General features: G+C 47.3%; 1 protein-coding gene across 5 annotated transcripts in view; it reads right to left on the bottom strand.

Annotated features, from left to right (window-relative positions):
- EEA1 (early endosome antigen 1) overlaps positions 1–17,075 on the bottom strand; it is a 328,705-nt gene that overhangs the window by 119,175 nt on the left and 192,455 nt on the right. For all 5 annotated transcript variants that reach the window (XM_063927628.1, XM_063927626.1, XM_063927625.1 and 2 more), the window contains one exon: positions 10,331–10,531. In XM_063927628.1, the coding sequence (XP_063783698.1) occupies positions 10,331–10,531 (201 nt within the window). The remainder of the gene's footprint in view (positions 1–10,330; positions 10,532–17,075) is intronic.

Below are 17,075 nucleotides of genomic sequence, written 5' to 3'. Positions count from 1 at the left end.
GTCTCGGGACACTATATAGTCCCCTTCTTCCTGGTTCGTTATCACTGCTCTGAGTGACTCCATCTTGATTTGAACCTTTGTAAGTGTTCAAATTTTTTTAGATTTAGAATAGGTCTCACCTAGCCTTCTGGCTTCAGTACCACAATATAATGTGGAATAATACCCCTTTTCTTGTTGTAGGAGGGGTAATTTGATTATCACCTGCTGGGAAGACAGCTTGTGAATTGTTTCCCATACTGCCTCCTTGTCGGAGGGAGACCTTGGTAAACCAGACTTCAGGAGCCTGCGAAGGGGAAACGTCTCGACATTCCAATCTGTACCCCTGGGATACTACATGTAGGATCCAGGGGTCCTGTACGGTCCCAGCGTCATGCTGAGAGCTTGGCAGAAGCGGTGGAACGCTTCTGTTCCTGGGAATGGGCTGCCTGCTGCAGTCTTCTTCCCTTTCCTCTATCCCTGGGCAGATATGACTCTTATAGGGACGAAAGGACTGAGACTGAAAAGACGGTGTCTTTTTCTGCAGAGATGTGACTTAGGGTAAAAACGGTGGATTTTCCAGCAGTTGCCGTGGCCACCAGGTCCGATGGACCGACCCCAAATAACTCCTCTTCCTTTATACGGCAATACACCTTTGTGCCGTTTGGAATCTGCATCACCTGACCACTGTCGTGTCCATAAACATCTTCTGGCAGATATGGACATCGCACTTACTCTTGATGCCAGAGTGCAAATATCCCTCTGTGCATCTCGCATATATAGAAAATGCATCCTTTAAATGCTCTATAGTCAATAAAATACTGTCCCTGTCAAGGGTATCAATATTTTTAGTCAGGGAATCCGACCAAGCCACCCCAGCTCTGCACATCCAGGCTGAGGCGATCGCTGGTCGCAGTATAACACCAGTATGTGTGTATATACTTTTTATGATATTTTCCAGCCTCCTGTCAGCTGGCTCCTTGAGGACGGCCCTATCTATAGACGGTACCGCCACTTGTTTTGATAAGCGTGTGAGCGCCTTATCCACCCTAAGGGGTGTTTCCCAACGCGCCCTAACTTCTGGCGGGAAAGGGTATACCGCCCATAATTTTCTATCGGGGGGAACCCACGCATCATCACACACTTCATTTAATTTATCTGATTCAGGAAAAACTACGGTAGTTTTTTCACATCCCACATAATACCCTCTTTTGTGGTACTTGTAGTATCAGAAATATGTAACACCTCCTTCATTGCCCTTAACGTGTGGCCCTAATAAGGAATACGTTTGTTTATTCACCGTCGACACTGGATTCAGTGTCCGTGTCTGTGTCGACCGACTAAAGTAAACGGGCGTTTTAAAACCCCTGACGGTGTTTCTGAGACGTCTGGACCGGTACTAATTGTTTGTCGGCCGTCTCATGTCGTCAACCGACCTTGCAGCGTGTTGACATTATCACGTAATTCCCTAAATAAGCCATCCATTCCGGTGTCGACTCCCTAGAGAGTGACATCACCATTACAGGCAATTGCTCCGCCTCCTCACCAACATCGTCCTCATACATGTCGACACACACGTACCGACACACCGCACACACACAGGGAATGCTCTGATAGAGGACAGGACCCACTAGCCCTTTGGAGAGACAGAGGGAGAGTTTGCCAGCACACACCAAAAACGCTATAATTATATAGGGACAACCTTATATAAGTGTTTTCCCTTATAGCATCTTTTATATATTTCTAACGCCAAATTAGTGCCCCCCCTCTCTGTTTTAACCCTGTTTCTGTAGTGCAGTGCAGGGGAGAGCCTGGGAGCCTTCCCTCCAGCCTTTCTGTGAGGGAAAATGGCGCTGTGTGCTGAGGAGATAGGCCCCGCCCCTTTTTCGGCGGCCTCGTCTCCCGCTCTTTAATGGATTCTGGCAGGGGTTAAATATCTCCATATAGCCCCCGGAGGCTATATGTGAGGTATTTTTAGCCAAAAAAGGTTTTCATTTGCCTCCCAGGGCGCCCCCCTCCCAGCGCCCTGCACCCTCAGTGACTGCCGTGTGAAGTGTGCTGAGAGGAAATGGCGCACAGCTGCAGTGCTGTGCGCTACCTTAAGAAGACTGAGGAGTCTTCTGCCGCCGATTCTGGACCTCTTCTCGTTTCAGCATCTGCAAGGGGGCCGGCGGCGAGGCTCCGGTGACCATCCAGGCTGTACCTGTGATCGTCCCTCTGGAGCTAATGTCCAGTAGCCAAAGAAGCCAATCCATCCTGCACGCAGGTGAGTTCACTTCTTCTCCCCTAAGTCCCTCGTTGCAGTGATCCTGTTGCCAGCAGGACTCACTGTAAAATAAAAAACCTAAGCTAAACTTTTCTAAGCAGCTCTTTAGGAGAGCCACCTAGATTGCACCCTTCTCGGCCGGGCACAAAAATCTAACTGAGGCTTGGAGGAGGGTCATAGGGGGAGGAGCCAGTGCACACCACCTGATCCTAAAGCTTTACTTTTTGTGCCCTGTCTCCTGCGGAGCCGCTATCCCCCCATGGTCCTTTCAGGAACCCCAGCATCCACTAGGACGATAGAGAAAATATTTATAAGCAATGCCCTTTAAATAATATTAAATAAAAATATCAAAAGGACTTCCATTTCCTCCAATATATGGATAACATTGTCTCACCTCAAATAAAGCATCAGTCCTTATCCAGAGAACTGTAACAATTTATTAATTTTAAAAGGTTGAAATCACATAGAGGTGTATGTTACTTTTTTCAAGAAACATAGGTACAAGTAATGAATAGCAATGTATGGAACAGCTGACGATTGGGGAATATCATAGACAAGCCAACGTTATGTTCAATCTACCCCAGTTAGTTACAGGGTCTCACCGTGTAATGCATTATTATTAGGGTTCCCCTATGCTTTTCCTCTGAAGAAACCGATAAAAACAAAAGGGGGAGACAACGGTAACTCTGCCTCTTGACAAAGCCGCCCTGAGTGCGGAGAAACGCATTGAGGAAACCGAGAACGGGACCCCTGGAATTACCACTGTGCACAGGAGAAGCCTATTGCCTGGTGCCAACTGGGCAAACACTTGGCTCCTTTTATCATCATCACACTGCGGGTGACACCGGATCAAGACTGACAGCGCTGCATAGCGGCTCTCTGCACTGACGTATCCGCCGCTTACCCACCAGCGGCGGTGTGCAGGAATCCCATACAGCTGGAGTCCGGTTCACAGAAGCCGTGTTCAGCTACCATCTGTACTGCTCCATTTATGGCTGGCCAAGCTAACGGACAAACCACACAGCTCCTGCACTTGCTACTCGTATTGCTGACAGTATAGCAACAAAAGTCTGGTGAGCCGTTTGAAACTGTTTTGGTGTTCAACAGTTTATCCAGTACAGTGAGCCACATATAACAACATTGGCACCCTGCTACTGTGATTATATACTGTAGCCGGAGGACACACATTTACTCCTTCATCACGGGCTACACAATATGGATTAAGGTGTCAGAGACTGACTGAACTATCCTGAAAGTCTCCTCCTAATACCAGCAATAGTGGTAATTATAATAAATACATGTACTTATTGCTTAGCCCTTTGGCACTTCCAGGGAATCCCTAGTTTTATGCAATCTGTTCATTTATAGAGCTATCATACACTTCTGTCATTCAGCTCATGAGATTCGGTTTTACCTTTTTTCATTGTTGTACTATATTATATGATATTATATGCTATTAAATATCTGTGGTTCTGAGCGTCTACCTGGTATTTATTAATTCACTAGTGGGTTTTTTTTTGAGGAGGGTGGCAGCTGATCCACAGGTGTCAATCTACACCACCCTGCACAGCGCCAACAAACCTTTTAGTTTCTTTCGACAAAACGGTAAGGACAGCGGCATATTTGTTCCCTGTTGTCAGGACTGCGATATATTCATTCTTTGTTGCCTAAGGTCACTAAATGTCTAACCTGGTTAACCATCTCTCTTCAAATTGGAAAGCCATGTCCTCCCTCACCCTAACTCTGTAGAATGAGTTCTGCACACTGCAAGCTGTACCCCAGCCGGGGTAAATCACCTACTGCATGCTGAGTGCAGGCACCCACCTGTCACAAATCATCTTCCGTGTGCATCAGACGGTGAGGCACTGTTATTTACTGGGGGAGGTTGAGCATAAAGTTGGCTTGTCTATGAAATTCACTAATTACCAGCGGTTCCATTACAGTCACTATTTATTACTGGGAATCTATGTTTGCTGTAAACAAGTAACAAAGACTCCTCTATGTGACTGCAACATTTCAAAAGTTACTAAATTGTTACAGTTCTCTGGATAAAAACGGATACTTCTTTTGGGGTGAGACAATGTTACTCATATTTTGGTGGAAACTGAAGTCTTTTTGAATATCTAGAGCAGTATTTTTGCACTTTTTTATATTTAAAAGGGATTGCTTTTACATATTTTATATGTTAATTGTATGATTGCACATAAAAAATCTACTCGTATTTAATATTTATGCACTTTATTGTAATACTATTATTATTATTACTACGATCTTTAAGTCTCAACAATCCAGATTGTTTTGCTTGCGAGCTGCACCAAAGAGGTTAAAAGTGATAAGTATCCAGAATAGAGAAAAACTTAATGTCGATAAAACATTCTTTTACAGCGTAAGAAATAAAATTAAAGTAATAGTCTCTACATTAGTACAGATTAATTAGGAAAACAGGATTTTAAATACCTACTGGTAAATCCTTTTCTCGCAGTCCATAAGGGATACTGGGGACAAATTTAGTATGATGGGGTATAGACAGGTCCAAAGGAGACAGTGCACTTTAAATTTCTTCACTGGGTGTGCTGGCTCCTCCCCTCTATGCCCCCTCCCACAGCCAGTTATAGGTAAAACAGTGCCCGAAGGAGAAAGGACATACTTGAGAGAAGAACCAAAACAACAATAAGTGTGGTGAGATTTACACACAAGCACACCATAACATAACCTGGGCAGCAACGGCTGGCAACAGAAAACAGCAACAGCTGAACTGTAACACATAACAGATAACCTGCAGAAAGTCAACGCACAGGGGCGGGCGCCCAATGGGGGTCATTCCGAGTTGATTGCTCACTAGCAGTTTTTAGCAGCCGTGCAAACGCATAGTCGCCGCCCACGGGGGAGTGTATTTTCGCTTTGCAGGAGTGCGAATGCCTGTGCAGCAGAGCACCTGCAAACACATTTTGTGCAAAACAAGACCAGCCCTGTCGTTACTTATCCTGTGCGATGATTGCTGCGACGAGTGACACGGTAATGACGTCAGATACCCGCACAGCAAATGCCCGGCCACGCCTGCGTTTTTCCAAACACTCCCAGAAAACGGTCAGTTGACACCCAGAAACTCCCACTTCCTGTCAATCTCCTTGCGTTCGGCTGTGCGATTGGAATCGTCGCTAGAACCAGTGAAAAACCACAAAGGACTTCGTACCCGTACGACGCGCGTGCGCACTGCGGTGCATGCACAGATTAGCCATTTTTTTCACTGATCACTAGGCAGCGAACAACGGCAGCTAGCGATCAACTTGGAATGACCCCCAATATCCCTTATGGACTACGAGAAAAGGATTTACTGGTAGGAATTTAAAATCCTATTGTCTCTAGCATCCATAAGGGATATTGGGGACAGATGTACGATGGGGATGTCCCAAAGCTTCCAGAATGGGAGGGAACATGCAGAGACTGCACAGGTGGAATATGAAGATAACCTTCGGCAGAAACTGCTGTCTAGTCCGGAGCTCCGCTCTGTCCTCGTAAAAGACCAAGTAGGGACTTTTACACGATAAGGCCCCCAATTCTGAGACGCACCTAGCAGAAGCCAGGGCCAATAACATCACCGTCTTCCATGTGATGTACTTCTCTTCTACCGTCATCAGAGGCTCAAACCAGGACGACTGTAGAAATGTCAACACTACATCCAAAGCCCAGGGTGCCGTGGGCGGCACAAAGGGAGGTTGTATGTGCAGTACCCCTTGTTAGAAGGTCTGAACTTCTGGCAACAAAGCCAATTTATTCTGAAAGAAAATTGAGAGAGATTAAATCTGGACCTTAACGGAGCCCAGACGTAAGCCCTTATCCACACCAGCCTGTAGGAAATGTAGGAAAGTCCCAAGTGAAACTCTGCAGGTGGATACGTGCGTTCATCACACCAATCTCCTCCAGATATGATGATAGTGTTTTGACGTCACAGGTTTTCTGGCTTGCACCATGCTTGACTTTTTTGGAAAGCCCTTTGTGAGCTAGGATGTTCCGCTCAACCTCCGTGCTGTCAAACGAAGCCGCCATAAGTCCGAGTAGACGAACGGTCCTTGCTGAAGAACCTTTCTTAGCGGCAGAGGCCAAGGGTCTTCTATGGACATGTCCAGAAGAGCTGCGTACCACGCCCTTCGGTGCCAATCCGGCGCAATCAGGATTGCTTGCACTCTGTGATATCTGATCCGCTGGAGCACCCTTGGGATCAACGGAATCTGAGGAAATAGGTAGACCAGCCGGCAAGGCCAAGGCGACGTCAGCGCATCTACTGCACTCGCCTGAGGGTCTCTGGTTCGCTAGCAGTAGCAGCGAAACATCTTGTTGAGGCGAGACGCCATCATGTCGATCTGCGGGTATCCCCACTTATGGACAATCTTTTGAAACACCTGAGGATGTAATCTCCACTCCCCCGGGTGGAGGTCGTGGCGACTCAGGAAGTCCGCTTCCCAGTTGTCCACGCCTGGAATGAAAATTGTGGACAGCGCTCTTGCATTTATTTCCGCCCAGAGAAGTATTTTTGACACTTCTCGCATGCAGGCCCTGCTTTCTGTACCTCCCTGTCGATTGATTGATGCCGTGGCGTTGTCCGACTGAACCTGGATCGCCTGATCCCTGAGTATAGGGAAGGCCTGAATCAGAGCATTGTAGATAGCCCGAAGTTCCAGAATGTTGATCGGAAGTATGGATTCTTGGGCAGACCACCTGCCCTGGAACTGTGCCCCCTAGGTGACAGCTCCCCATTCTCTCATCCGTCATGAGCAGGATCCAATCCTGAATCCCGAAACGTCGACCTTTCAGCAGGTTGGAAGACTGTAATCACCACAGGAGTGAAATCCTGGCCTGGGGTGACAGCTGAATCATCCGGTGCATCTGAAGATGTGAACCGGACCACTTGTTCAGGATGTCCAATTGGAAGGGTCTGGCATGGAACCTTCCGAACTGTATCGCCTCGTACGAGGCCACCATTTTTCTCAACAATTTTATGCAAAGATGAATGGAAACTCAAGCAGGTCGGAGAACCATGCGAACCATCTCTTGAAGTGTTCTCACCTTGTCCTCTGGGAGGAACACTCTCCGAGCTACCGTATCCAGTATCATACCCAGAAACAGTAGCCTTTGAGGCGGTTCCAGTTGAGACTTCTGCAGATTGAGGATCCACCCGTGGTAAGACACAAGTTGGATAGTGCGATCTATATGGAGCAGTAGAAGCTCCCTGAAACTCGCATTTATCAGGAGATTGTCCAGGTAAGGGACAATGTTGACCCCTTGCACTCTGAGCTGGAACATCATTTCCGCCAGCACCTTCATGAACACCCTCGGAGCTGTACACAGGCCGAAGGGCAACGCCTGAAACTGGTAGTGATCGTTCAGTAGGGCAAACCGCAGATAAGCCTGATGAGGTACAAATTGGGATATGTACGTAGGCGTCCTTGATATCCAGGGACACAAGAAATTCCTGTTGTTCCAGGCCCGCCATCACCGCTCTCAAAGATTCCATCTTGAATTTTAAAACCTTCAGGTAAGGATTCAAGGACTTCAGATTCAAAATGGGTCTCACAGACCCATCTGATTTTGGCACTACAGACTGGAGTAGTAACCTTGTCCTTGCTGTAGCAGGGGTACTGAAACAATGACCCGGGACTGGACCAACTTGTCGATGGCCAGTAGTAGCGAACACGCATATTTTGCAAAACTGGCAAGCCTGATTTGAAAAATCGTTGGGGAGGAGTACAGTCGAACTCCAGCTTGTAACCCTGAGAGATAAGGTCCCTTACCCAGGCATCTTTGCAGGAACCATCCCAGATGTGGCTGTAGTGATGTAACCGAGCTCCCACCACGAGATCCCCTCGGGGTGGGTGGGCATCGACATGCAGAAGTCTTTGTGGAAGCTGAACTGGTGCTCTGTTCCTGAGAGCCAGCAATGGCTGGTTTCTTAGGCTTACCTCTGGAGCCTCTAGCTGCATTGGAGGCACCCCGGGCCCTAGATCGAAATATGGAGGACCGAAAGGACTGAGTAGACGGTCCCGGGTAGGTACACCTAGCAGGCGGAGCCCCTGAAGGGAGAAATGTGGATTTCCCACGAGTAGCTTTGGAGATCCATGCGTCCAATTCACCTTCGAAGAGCCATTCACCTGTGAAGGGAAGAGATTTCACATTACATTTGGAGTCAGCATCTGCAATCCACTGACACAACCATATGGCTCTGTGTGCAGACACAACCATAGCAGTGGTTCAAGCATTTATATTGCCAATCTCTTTAAGGGAGTCACAGAGGACTCTTGCCGTGTCCTGAATGTGTTTTAGGAAAGTTACAGTAGTAACCAAGGTCATATCACCTGAAAGACCCTCTTGAATCTGAGTAGCCCATGTATGAATGGCATCCGTCATCCAGCAACAACCAGTCTTTGAGCTACACCTGCAGCAGTGCAGACAGATAGATAGTGGTCTCTATTTTACTATCCCCCGGGTCCTTTACGGTAAAAGATCCTGGGGCAGGGAGCACCGTTTTTTTAGACGTCTACTGCTGGAGATTCTTCCCAGAATTTCCTGCCTTCAGGGGCAAATGGAAAAGTATTTAAAAACTTTTTGGACACCTGATATTTTTTATCTGGATTTTTCCTGGATAATTTAAATAAATCGTCCAATTCTTTGGAATCAAGAAAGGGGACTGTCAGTTTGTCTTTTGGGAGGAAAAATTACTGCTGATTAGTAGCGTCCTCCAGGGGAAGCTTTAACACATCCAGTATGGCCAATATGAGGGGTTTGATACTCTGTGTAGGGGTGGAATCCCCACTAATGGGATCCCCATCATCCCCATCCACCAGTACATCATCATCAGAATTTGATAGGATTGCAGGCAAAGCACGTTTTTGTGTACCTGTAGACAGCGGGGGATGGGAAGCATCAGCCATGGCAGTTAGGCTAGCCACTGCTTGTTGCAGTTCTTGTGTTTTATTGACATTGGCAGTGAGCTGATATGACATATACAACTTCATGAATTGTATAGCCCCCAGCCAGGAAGGCTCTGGACTCTCCCCCATGTTGTTATCAGCATTTTGTGATGACTGACTACACTGCTCACAGGATATGGAGCCCAATGAACTAGGGGAGAATCTGGCATTACATACATTGCATGACTTCTGTTTCACCATAATGAAAGACAGAAACAATACACATACAACACAGACTGAATACAATACAAGCCTGCCCTATTGCATGTGAGAGGAGACACAGAAGAGAGGACACCAGCACACCCTACACTGTACAGCCCCAGTGAGACCTTCAGCGTTTTATGTAGTAACATATAACAGTGATACTGCTGTACAGAGTATTACCCAAAGGAATGTAAACTGTGCACTAATAGTGGCTCTCCCCCTCTACACCTGGTACCAGTGATCCTGTGACCGTTTTGAGGAGCTGCATGAGGCTGCTGCTGCTTGCTTATGCCAAAATGCTGCTGAGCCCGCTCTGATGTAGCTCCGCACACACGCTATGGCGCCGGAGCTACTAATAAGTTTTATACTGGCAATGTCCCCACAGGCTGTGTAGCCTCACACAAATGCTTGGTACAACACCCCTCCAGCCAGTCTCACGCAGGAGCACCCGCTGGCCCCCGTAGGAGGGACCCATACGTCTCAGCCATGCTTCTTCCGCACAATGAACCGCGGGGCCCCCCTAGCGGTGCCCCCGGTTTGTACTCACCACGACAATCACCTTCAGGCTCTGTTAGGGGTGTGCGGCAAGCTGCGGCTCTGCACCTCATGAGGCTGGTAACCATCCCCCCCCCTAACTCCCACGGCACAGGTATGCTGTTGCCCAAACAGCATATCAAAAATTAGTAAAAGTTTAAATTAAATTGAAGAAAAACTCTGGAGCTTGCAGAGATGTGCATCCTCTCCTGAGGGCACTTTTTTCTAAACTGCCTGTGGGAGGGGGCATGGAGAGGAGGAGCCAGCATACCCAGTTAAAGAAATTTAAAGTGCACTGGCTCCTTTGGACCAGTCTATATCCCATTGTACTAAGTCTGTCCCCAATATCCCTTATGGATGCTAGAGAAATTGTCTTTATAAATACCTGTAAATCTAGCTGGACCATTTTTTCTTTGCTTTCATTCAGATGACTGGAGATCTCCTCTAGGGAGGTCTCGAGAGACTGAACACGGTCTTCTGATGCGCGAAGTTGTGACTTCTGCTCCTGGACTTGTTCATGCAAATTTTCTTGCGCTTGCTTGTGGCTTTCTGACTGGTTCTTCATCTTCTCTGTCAGTTGTGATATCTGTCACATATAAAAAGTCACCTTAGTAGAGTCACTAAAATAGCAACATGTAGGTTTTATTTTCCTATTTAAAACAAAATACTTCCCTTCTAATTTCTTATTTACAAACACAAGCAACTAATGGAGAGAAGCTGCACCCTCAAGATAACATTAGCCACAAGAACATAGGAACCCACATTTTCACAAACAGCAAATCTGAAGACAAAAAGAATGCCAAAAAAGCAATTAAGTCCAGAAGATCAAATTGCATAATTGGAGAGGTGTTAAATGAATGTGTTAATATTTATATATTAATGAGTATACAAATGGTTAACAAAAAGGATGAGCACCATTATCTGCCAAAAGTCATCCATGCATTTGTATCATCTTGATTAGACTACTGTAATGCCCTCTACCTTGGTCTCCCAGCAAAAGAATTGCACCACTTACAGCTGGTGCAAAACACAGCTGCCAGGCTGTTAACCGACCAGCACCGTTCTAGCAGAGTTGGCCTTAGGCATAGGCAAACTAGGCAAATTCCTAGGGCATTTGGTATGCTTAGGGGCACCAGCAGCTTCTGATGATTAAAATGATATGCGGCATGCCTATATTCTGGGTGTGACTGCGGCTGTATCTGCATACGAAATGCTACATTGCAGTGTCTTCCTGGAAATCACTGTAATGCAGCATTTCATATGCAGATACAGCCGCAGTCGCACACAGAATATAAGCATGCTGCATATCATTTTAATCAGCAGAAGCTGCTTGTGCATCCTAGCCACATAGTAATGCAAATAAGATGTATTTTCATAAACAAAAGGTGCCCAAACGTTAGCAGAGCTGCCAGCTGACTCATGCCAGGCATCTCCTGAGGAACTAGCAGCGGTGCTAGCCAAAATCTTGCCTAGGGCATCATATTGGTTACGGCCAGCTCTGCGTTCTAGCCACATAACACCCATACTCTACTCCCTTCACTGGCTGCCTGTAAGATGGGGAATCATCTTCAAGATTGGCTTACTGAGTTTCAAAGCACTACATGACCAGGGCCCAAGGTAACTGAAGCAGCTTCTGACTCCATACTGCCCCACTCGATTACTGCGATCTGTAGATGAAGGATTTATAGCAGTACTTAGAATCTCCCGTAATTCATCTGGGTGTCGAGCTTTTAGTCATGCGGCTCCGACTCTATGGAACTCACTTCCCCGCACAGTGCGAGAGGTCCCAACTATAGAATCCTTCAAAAGTAGACTCAAGACTTTCCTTTTTACTCAAGCATTCCCATAATTGTCCCTTTAGTATCTACATGCTTCTGTATTTTATTAAAAACTTTTCTGTACTTCATTATTTTCTGTACTATATTATGCTATGTATCTGTTAAGCGCCTTGAGTCCTATTGGAGAAAGAGCGCTATATAAATAAAATAATAATAATTATTATTATTATTCCTAAACGTAGTTAAGAAAATAAGAATTTACTTACCGATAATTCTATTTCTCGGAGTCCGTAGTGGATGCTGGGGTTCCTGAAAGGACCATGGGGAATAGCGGCTCCGCAGGAGACAGGGCACAAAAAGTAAAGCTTTCCGATCAGGTGGTGTGCACTGGCTCCTCCCCCTATGACCCTCCTCCAAGCCTCAGTTAGGTACTGTGCCCGGACGAGCGTACACAATAAGGGAGGAATTTTGAATCCCGGGTAAGACTCATACCAGCCACACCAATCACACCGTACAACTTGTGATCTAAACCCAGTTAACAGTATGATAACAGAGGAGCCTCTGAAAGATGGCTCCCTACAACAATAACCCGAATTAGTTAACAATAACTATGTACAATTATTGCAGATAATCCGCACTTGGGATGGGCGCCCAGCATCCACTACGGACTCCGAGAAATAGAATTATCGGTAAGTAAATTCTTATTTTCTCTATCGTCCTAGTGGATGCTGGGGTTCCTGAAAGGACCATGGGGATTATACCAAAGCTCCCAAACGGGCGGGAGAGTGCGGATGACTCTGCAGCACCGAATGAGAGAACTCCAGGTCCTCCTTAGCCAGAGTATCAAATTTGTAAAATTTTACAAACGTGTTCTCCCCTGACCACGTAGCTGCTCGGCAAAGTTGTAATGCCGAGACCCCTCGGGCAGCCGCCCAAGATGAGCCCACCTTCCTTGTGGAGTGGGCCTTTACAGATTTAGGCTGTGGCAGGCCTGCCACAGAGTGTGCAAGTTGGATTGTGCTACAGATCCAACGAGCAATCGTCTGCTTAGACGCAGGAGCACCCATCTTGTTGGGTGCATACAATATAAACAACGAGTCAGATTTTCTGACTCCAGCTGTCCTTGCAATATATATAATTTCAATGCTCTGACAACGTCCAGTAACTTGGAGTCCTCCAAGTCACTTGTAGCCGCAGGCACTACAATAGGCTGGTTCAGATGAAATGCTGACACCACCTTAGGGAGAAAATGCGGACGAGTCCGCAGTTCCGCCCTGTCCGAATGGAAAATCAGATATGGGCTTTTGTAAGATAAAGCTGCCAGTTCTGACACTCTCCTGGCCGAAGCCAGGGCTAGTAGCATGGTCACTTTCCATGTGAGATATTTCAAATCCACATTTTTTAGTGGTTCAAACCAATGAGATTTTAGAAAGTCCAAAACCACATTGAGATCCCACGGTGCCACTGGAGGCACCACAGGAGGCTGTATATGCAGCACTCCCTTAACAAAAGTCTGGACTTCAGGGACTGAAGCCAATTCTTTCTGGAAGAAAATCGACAGGGCCGAAATTTGAACCTTAATAGATCCCAATTTGAGACCCATAGACAATCCTGATTGCAGGAAATGTAGGAATCGACCCAGTTGAAATTCCTCCGTCGGAGCACTCCGATCCTCGCACCACGCAACATATTTTCGCCAAATGCGGTGATAATGTTGCACGGTTACTTCCTTCCTTGCTTTAATCAAAGTAGGAATGACTTCTTCCGGCATGCCTTTTTCCTTTAGGATCCGGCGTTCAACCGCCATGCCGTCAAACGCAGCCGCGGTAAGTCTTGAAACAGACAGGGACCCTGCTGAAGCAAGTCCCTCCTTAGAGGTAGAGGCCACGGATCTTCCGTGATCATCTCTTGAAGTTCCGGGTACCAAGTCCTTCTTGGCCAATCCGGAACCACTAGTATCGTTCTTACGCCTCTTTGCCGTATAATTCTCAATACTTTTGGTATGAGAGGCAGAGGAGGAAACACATACACCGACTGGTACACCCAAGGCGTTACCAGCGCGTCCACAGCTATTGCCTGCGGATCTCTTGACCTGGCGCAATACCTGTCCAGTTTTTTGTTGAGGCGAGACGCCATCATGTCCACCATTGGTCTTTCCCAACGGGTTACCAGCATGTGGAACACTTCTGGATGAAGTCCCCACTCTCCCGGGTGAAGGTCGTGTCTGCTGAGGAAGTCTGCTTCCCAGTTGTCCACTCCCGGGATGAACACTGCTGACAGTGCTATCACATGATTCTCTGCCCAGCGAAGAATCCTTGCAGCTTCTGCCATTGCACTCCTGCTTCTTGTGCCGCCCTGTCTGTTCACATGGGCGACTGCCGTGATGTTGTCCGACTGGATCAACACCGGTTTTCCCTGAAGCAGAGGTTCTGCCTGGCTTAGAGCATTGTAGATTGCTCTTAGTTCCAGAATGTTTATGTGAAGAGACGTTTCCAGGCTCGTCCACACTCCCTGGAAGTTTCTTCCTTGTGTGACTGCTCCCCAGCCCCTCAAGCTGGCGTCCGTGGTCACCAGGATCCAATCCTGTATGCCGAATCTGCGGCCCTCCAATAGATGAGCACTCTGCAACCACCACAGAAGAGATACCCTTGTCCTTGGAGACAGGGTTATCCGCTGGTGCATCTGAAGATGCGACCCTGACCATTTGTCCAACAGATCCCTCTGGAAAATTCTTGCGTGGAATCTGCCGAATGGAATTGCTTCGTAAGAAGCCACCATTTTTCCCAGGACTCTTGTGCATTGATGTACAGACACCTTTCCTGGTTTTAGGAGGTTCCTGACAAGCTCGGATAACTCCTTGGCTTTTTCCTCCGGGAGAAAAACCTTTTTCTGAACCGTGTCCAGAATCATCCCTAGGAACAGCAGACGAGTTGTTGGCATTAACTGGGATTTTGGAATATTCAGAATCCACCCGTGCTTTTTTAGCACTTCTTGAGACAGTGCTAATCCCATCTCTAGCTGTTCTCTGGACCTTGCCCTTATCAGGAGATCGTCCAAGTATGGGATAATTAATACGCCTTTTCTTCGAAGAAGAATCATCATCTCGGCCATTACCTTTGTAAAGACCCGAGGTGCCGTGGACAATCCGAACGGCAGCGTCTGAAACTGATAGTGACAGTTTTGTACGACGAACCTGAGGTACCCCTGGTGTGAGGGGTAAATTGGAACGTGGAGGTACGCATCCTTGATGTCCAAGGATACCATAAAGTCCCCTTCTTCCAGGTTCGCTATCACTGCTCTGAGTGACTCCATCTTGAACTTGAACTTCTTTATGTACAGGTTCAAGGACTTCAGATTTAGAATAGGTCTTACCGAGCCATCCGGCTTCGGTACCACAAATAGAGTGGAATAATACCCCTTTCCTTGTTGTAGAAGAGGTACCTTGACTATCACCTGCTGAGAGTACAGCTTGTGAATGGCTTCCAAGACCGTCTCCCTTTCGGAGGGGGACGTTGGTAAAGCAGACTTCAGGAAACGGCGAGGTGGATCTGTCTCTAGTTCCAACCTGTATCCCCGAGATATTATCTGCAGGATCCAGGGATCTACCTGCGAGTGAGCCCACTGCGCGCTGAAATTCTTGAGACGACCGCCCACCGCCCCCGAGTCCGCTTGAGAAGCCCCAGCGTCATGTTGAGGCTTTTGTAGAAGCGGTGGAAGGCTTCTGTTCCTGGGAAGGAGCTGCCTGTTGCTGTCTTTTCCCCCTTCCTCTGCCTCGTGGCAGATATGAATATCCCTTTGCTCTCTTGTTTTTAAAGGAACGAAAGGGCTGCGGTTGAAAAGTCAGTGTCTTTTTCTGTTGGGGAGTAACTTGAGGTAAAAAGGTGGATTTCCCGGCTGTAGCCGTGGCCACCAAATCTGATAGACCGACTCCAAATAACTCCTCCCCTTTATACGGCAAAACTTCCATATGCCGTTTTGAGTCCGCATCGCCTGACCACTGTCGCGTCCATAAACTTCTTCTGGCCGAAATGGACATAGCATTTACCCGTGATGCCAGTGTGCAGATATCCCTCTGTGCATCACGCATATAAAGAAATGCATCCTTTATTTGCTCTAAAGACAGTAAAACATTGTCCCTATCCAGGGTATCAATATTTTCAATCAGGGACTCTGACCAAGCTACTCCAGCACTGCACATCCAGGCTGTCGCTATAGCTGGTCGTAGTATAACACCTGTATGTGTGTATATACTTTTTTGGATATTTTCCATCCTCCTATCTGCTGGATCTTTAAGTGCGGCCGTCTCAGGAGAGGGTAACGCCACTTGTTTAGATAAGCGTGTGAGCGCCTTGTCCACCCTAGGAGGTGTTTCCCAGCGCGCCCTAACCTCTGGCGGGAAAGGGTATAAAGCCAATAACTTCTTTGAAATTAGCATCTTTTTATCGGGGGCAACCCACGCTTCATCACACACATCATTTAGTTCTTCTGATTCAGGAAAAACTATAGGTAGTTTTTTCACACCCCACATAATACCCTGTTTAGTGGTACCTGTAGTATCAGCTAAATGTAACGCCTCCTTCATTGCCAAAATCATGTAACGTGTGGCCCTACTGGAAAATACGGTTGATTCGTCACCGTCGCCACTGGACTCAGTGCCTGTGTCTGGGTCTGTGTCGACCGACTGAGGCAAAGGGCTTTTTACAGCCCCTGACGGTGTTTGAGGCGTCTGGACAGGCACTAATTGATTGTCCGACCGTCTCATGTCGTCAAACGACTGCTTTAGCGTGTTGACACTATCCCGTAATTCCATAAATAAAGGCATCCATTCTGGTGTCGACCCCCTAGGAGGTGACATCCCCATATTTGGCAATTGCTCCGCCTCCACACCAATATCGTCCTCATACATGTCGACACACACGTACCGACACACAGCAGACACACAGGGAATGCTCTTAACGAAGACAGGACCCCACTAGCCCTTTGGGGAGACAGAGGGAGAGTCTGCCAGCACACACCAAAGCGCTATATATGACAGGGATAGCCTTATAATAAGTGCTCCCTGTATAGCTGCTTTTATAATATAATTTTTGCCACTATTTTGCCCCCCCTCTCTTGTTTTACCCTGTTTCTGTAGTGCAGTGCAGGGGAGAGACCTGGGAGCCGTCCTGACCAGCGGAGCTGTGTAAGGAAAATGGCGCTGTGTGCTGAGGAGATAGGCCCCGCCCCTTTTCCGGCGGGCTCGTCTCCCGCTCTTTAGTGGATTCTGGCAGGGGTTAAATATCTCCATATAGCCCCCGGAGGCTATATGTGAGGTATTTTTTAGCCAAATAGGTTTTCATTTGCCTCCCAGGG

The sequence above is a fragment of the Pseudophryne corroboree genome, chromosome 6, assembly GCF_028390025.1.
Source record: "Pseudophryne corroboree isolate aPseCor3 chromosome 6, aPseCor3.hap2, whole genome shotgun sequence".
NCBI lineage: Eukaryota > Metazoa > Chordata > Amphibia > Anura > Myobatrachidae > Pseudophryne > Pseudophryne corroboree.
The sequence above is the reverse complement of the archived record's forward strand: the minus strand, read 5'-3'. Positions and strand labels throughout refer to the sequence as shown.